General features: G+C 43.7%; 1 protein-coding gene across 1 annotated transcript; it reads right to left on the bottom strand.

Annotated features, from left to right (window-relative positions):
* Window positions 1-1572: 1572 nt before the first annotated feature.
* Window positions 1573-2517, bottom strand: LOC128835645 (olfactory receptor 1009-like). Its single transcript, XM_054025228.1, has one exon. It carries the CDS (start codon window positions 2515-2517, stop codon window positions 1573-1575), a length of 945 nt encoding a protein of 314 aa, XP_053881203.1.
* Between the last annotated feature and the right edge of the window lie 3035 nt (window positions 2518-5552).

The following is a 5552-nucleotide window of genomic DNA, read 5'->3' as shown; positions in this document are numbered from 1 at the left end:
AGGGCAGCAGGTTTTTCTTGTCATGGGTATTGTCAATAGTGAGGCAGGAGACAAGAGCAGTCTGTAGATTTAATGTTGGGTAAGGAGAAGTGTAGAATCTGTTAATTTTAAGAAAAGCTCTTTGGGGCTAGGGTATCTCTGAACTCTGTGATCAAATGGCCCCAAATTTGGGTTTGTAGCAGAGCCCCATACCCCCATGAGGCACACCAAATTGTGAGGCAATCTGAGTAACTGTGGTGTAGCTTTTAGAGCACTTAGAACAGTCAAGTTTTAAACAGAAAGCTGGTCTTAACTATAGCTGAGTTCTCATTCTGCTATAGTATTGGGTGTTTCAATTTTTGGGTGCCCAAGCTGAGACCTCTTAGAAAGGTTTTAGAGGGCAGGTGCTCAGTGCTGTCTGATAACCCAGTCCCGGGAAGTGGTCTCAGGTTGGGAACTGAAAAATGGAAGCATCCAAAATCAGTACTCACTTTTCAAATGTAGACTGGTAAGTATACAGCTAGGTGGCTACTTTGGTGTAATACGTGATCTTATCTACTCTTATTGCTCCTTCAGTAGCCGCATATCTCACAATCTTCAATGTACTTACTCCCCTGTGAGATAGTCTCTCTGGGCCTGACTTCCCCAGCTGTAAAATGGGAATAAGAGCACGTCCCTAAGGCCTGTTCTACACTAGGAATTTTAATTAGAAAAATCCACTCCCCTGAGGGATGTAGCTGTACCGACCCAACCCCCAGTGTAGACAGTGCTTGGTCAAGGAAGAATTCTTCTGTTGACCTAGCTATCGCCTCACGGGGAGACTGATTATCTGCACCAATGGAAAACCCCTCCCGTAAGCATAGGTAGTGCTTACACTGTAGAACTTCAGGAATACAGCGGTGCCTCCATAGCATTTCATGTGTAGACAAGCCCTGCGACCAAGATTCCTAAAGGAATTTAGGCACCTAACCCACATTGAAAAACTGGTTCTCAGTGACCTAATCAAGGTCACATGGCAGGAACTTGAACTCAGACCTTATTAGCCTTAGGTTGGCCAATGGGTCATCCTTCCTCTTGCATGTGTGTGTACACAATGATGTTTGTCTGTCTGTCTATCCACACATCGATCTGTCTAGCTACCCATCCAGCCCTGTGCATAACCATCAATCTGTCAGTCTATCTACAAATATACCTCCACATATACACTGTACTTTATTTCTTTGTAAAGTGATGGTTGGTGTGGGATGTGGGTACTGAGGTGATAAACCAAAAAAATTACATTCTTGATATCATCTCTTTGTGTCTCTTGATACACTAGCTGACACAGTTTGGTAGCAAATGAAACAAATGAGGAAGATACTTATCCTTGCAGACATCACATAACAATGCATAATGGAAAAGCTGTAACACTGTTACTGGACATTGTTATCAAGTGAAATTACGCCTTCCTGCATTATCTGGCTCAAGTTTCCATTCCTTTATTGTCTTCTCCTGTACATCAAATAATGAAGGATATTTCTGCATGTTGACTTAATGACTCAGAACTAGCTCATGCTTGTGCTCCAATACTGATCAGTAAAAAAGTCCCCATATTTACATACAGCGAGGAATAATTTTCTGATATATTGTTCTCCTCAAGGCGTCCTTCACCTCCTTGTTCCTCAGGCTGTAGATCAGGGGGTTCAGCATGGGGATCACCAGGGTATAGAACACAGCCACCACTTTATCCTGATCTGCTGAGTTACTGGAGCTGGGGCGCAGATACATAAAGAAGAGAGTCCCATACAGCAGAGCAACGACCGTCAGGTGGGAGGCGCAGGTGTTGAAGGCTTTGCGCCTGCCCTCAGAAGAGCGGATCCTCAGGATGGCAAAGATGATATATGTGTAGGAGACAAGGATGATCACAATGGTTACAATGGTTGCTATAGCTGCAAAGGTGAAATGCACCAGCTCATCGATGCGAGTGTTGGAGCATGAGATCTTTTGGAGAGGAGGGATGTCACAGAAGAAATGATCAAGGACATTGAAGTGGCAGAAGGACAGAGAAAACAAAGAACTAGTGTGGGTGATTGCACTGGCAAAAGCATAGAGATAAGAGCCCACCACCAACTGGATGCAGACTCTCCTGGACATAACTACATGATAAAGCAATGGTTTGCAGATGGCTACAAAGCGATCGTAGGCCATCACTGCCAGGAGGCAAAGCTCGGTGTTGGCACAAAGAGAGAGGAAGAAAAACTGAACCACACACCCTGCAAAAGAAATGTCTTTAGTCTCTGTAGAAAAGATGACCAGTGTCTTTGGGGCAATCACAGAGGAGTAGCCAATATCTAAGAGAGACAAGCTGCTGAGGAAAAAATACATGGAGGTGTGGAGTCGGGGATCAACACGGATTAACATGATCATCCCTAGATTCCCCACCAGGGTGCAGAAATAGATGAAGGAGAATGTCATGAAGAGGATGATTTGCAGCTTTGGATTTTCTGTTATTCCCTGGAGGATGAAGCCAGTCACTGTGGTATAATTCCCCAGTGCCATTTATCCTGTAGATTCTCTCTGCAACCAAAGAAGAGGCAAATGAGGGGACGGAACAATGGTTATCTCAAAATATCTCCCATGGCTCCTCTGATGTACAGTAAAGGTTGGTGTTATCCCTTGTCACAGAAATGAGATACGAAAGAGAATATTTAATAGGGGAGTAATGTGTAAAGCTAATTGGAAAATGGGGTTTTATTTTATTCCATTTCCCATGGAAAATTCCGTGTTTTCAGGGGGAAATAACATAAAATAGTTCAGCCGTAATCTGATATATTTGGTCTGAAATCGGAAGTATTTTGACTGTGAATTGTGCACCATGGAAGATGTAGTCCAAGCAGTGAGCCCTGCCTATGGAAGAGAATGGGAACATGAGGAACTTGAAGTACAGCTCCCATTAGAGACCATGGCAACATTCCCAATTCATTAAATTATTATTTTGGGGGGACAAACAGCTGAAATTTTCCATGGAAAATTTGAATGAAAATTATTTTTGATTGTTTGTTTTTAATTTTGTCTTGCAATTTTGCATAGAAAAACATTCATATTTTCCTACTTCCTTGGGATTGAGTGTTCCCACTCCCTCTAAGAGGGTCTGAACCAATACTGATGGAAGCCAAAGGTAGTTTTTCCATTGACTACATGCACTTTGGAGCAGGCCCTTTAAGAAAACGATGAAACCTGCAATTGACAGCTAAAAGAGGGCAAAGGGATGAAAGGTTGTATTCCATGTATTTGAACTTTCTGAACTCCCTGATACAAGATATTTTCAAGGCAACTAACAATTATACATTTATGTGAACTAAGAGGGGGAAAAACACACCCTCCTTTTTTTTAATGAAACGTTAAATATGGGATTTTTCAATGCACCAAACCGGAATATTAAAAGCAGAGACTCAAAGCACAGGCCTGTGTTGTTTAAGCAAAATAACCAGGATCGTCAGCTTGAAGGCTGCAGCTGTCTCATAAAGCTCTGCTCATGTTCTGGCCAACAGAGGCATGACAAACAGCCACACTGTGAGAGCCAGGGTTACAATGAGCTCTGTGCTATTTTTCTGTGGATTATGCTGTCCTGACAGTCTAGATCCTGCAAAGAGCACATCCATCCTTCCTGGCTGACCTCAATGGAGGTTAGGTTTTCAGCTCCCCGCAGGATCAGTGCTCAATATGCTCGCACAGCAACCTAGCGTGCAAAAATGCAACATGAGAGATGCAATGGTCCAAATATGTAAAAACCTGTCCTCCATGTTTGTCCCTGCGGTTTTCATGTTTGCAATTAAAGGAAGCCAGATATCTAGCTACTCAATAGCCCCCTTGTTCCAGTCAGTCTGAAGACAAAAGCTATCATGTGTACACACCCTTATAGGGAAAAGATGGATTTTCACGACTTCACAGGTGAGGCAGTGTAAGAAATGGCTCGGCCTTTGACTCACTGGCATGGCACGTCACATTACCCAGTGCTGGATAACTAGGGACTGAAGGGCCTATGGAACTGCAGAACGACCAGCAAATTAAACCGGAGGTGATCTTTTAAAAAATAAAGTGTTTACAAACTCTGTCCAAACCCAGGTCTGCTTTGTGTTTAAACCTTGGGTAAAATCCAGGGCATTTAGGCCAACATGGAGCTGCCTTTTGAAGCATCTCATGTAGGTTTTTCAAAAGAATATATGAAAGTTAGATGTACTGATCCATTTGAAATTAAGTGAGAGCTGGGCATCCACCTATCCATGGCATTCACCTGCTCCTCAGTAGCATGACAACTGCACAGCTCACAACCTTCAATGTGTTTAGCCTCACTACACGCCTGTGAGGTCAGGAATTACGACCGTCCCCAATTCACAATTGGGAAACTGAGGCACGATGAGATAAAGCAAGTTGTGAAGAACTTGCTGGGCTTCAGGAAGTCTTTGGCAGAACAAGTAGTTGAATCCTGGTCTACCAAGCACCTCATCCATGGGAATATCCTTATGCCTCACTCTCTTACCCTCCTCTGAACATCCTCACCCTAGTTTAGGCTTTTTCCACTGCAGTTTCCTGTGCCTCCCATACATTATTCATTGTCTTTAGACTTTAAAGACCTAAAAGACATCTTTGCCAGCTTTAGATGCCTTAATAGATGAGTAGAAACACAATCCACAACAAAACAGCAAATGCAAGTGCAGCGAACAACTCAGCCAACAGAAAATACATCCGGACACAAACGTACTCTCATCTGATTTCCTGCAAAAGATGAAGATCTCTTGTAATCAGAAGTTGTGGGGTTAGAGCCGGAGATGGTATAAACTGGAATAGTTTGAGGATCTGTAAATCAAGCACTTTAATATTTTCAGGGCATTTTTGTTTTAAGTCTTTGACAAATAAAAAAAAATACATGATGAACAATATATGTGCATAAATATTCTCTCATTTCTCCTGGGATATGTGTTGTGTGCTCAAACTGCCACTCCAGGGCAACTTCTTGTTACTTTCTGATTCAGGTTACATTTGCTCACCAATGGCTGTGCAAGTTGCTGGCCCTTTGGGGAGCGGTCTCCCAACCCCAGGACTCTACATATGTAAAAAATCCAGCTCCCTTTTGGGGGTTACCCTGTGTTTCCCCCTCCCAGCACTGAGTCCTTCCCTGCCCCCTTTTCCTCGAGGGCTGTGGTCTGTGCTCTCTGGGCTAAGAGTGTCTACTCTTGGATCAGAAGCACCTTTTCCCAACATCTTTCCCACCACTGCTGTCTGTGTCTCACCAGCCTGGAGGAAAACCCGGCTCCCCCACATCAGCCAGGTCATTTCAGTTCTCACAAACTACCACCTGGAAATTTCCTGGTCTCAACTCCTCTGTTATCACAGGCATTGGAGCTGTATATTGATGTAAAGAGACACAGTTACTTTCCAAAAACTTATCAGAAATAGCATCCTGAAAAACTGGGACCTGGATTGGAGTCCCCTCTGCCAACCCTTCTCTGTCCCTGAGAAGTCAGCTGTGTGACTGTTCCCCTCCAGGAGGTCGGTTACACAGTTCCCTCTCAAAACCTGGGCCATGGGCTGAG

This window comes from Malaclemys terrapin, chromosome 4, assembly GCF_027887155.1.
Source record: "Malaclemys terrapin pileata isolate rMalTer1 chromosome 4, rMalTer1.hap1, whole genome shotgun sequence".
Lineage (NCBI taxonomy): Eukaryota > Metazoa > Chordata > Testudines > Emydidae > Malaclemys > Malaclemys terrapin.
Note: the sequence above shows the minus strand (reverse complement) of the source record. Positions and strands in the feature narration are given on the sequence as shown.

Bases quoted from the DNA above. Each gene is read 5' to 3' on its own strand.
- LOC128835645 (XM_054025228.1), bottom strand. From the start codon at position 2,517: ATGGCACTGGGGAATTATACCACAGTGACTGGCTTCATCCTCCAGGGA.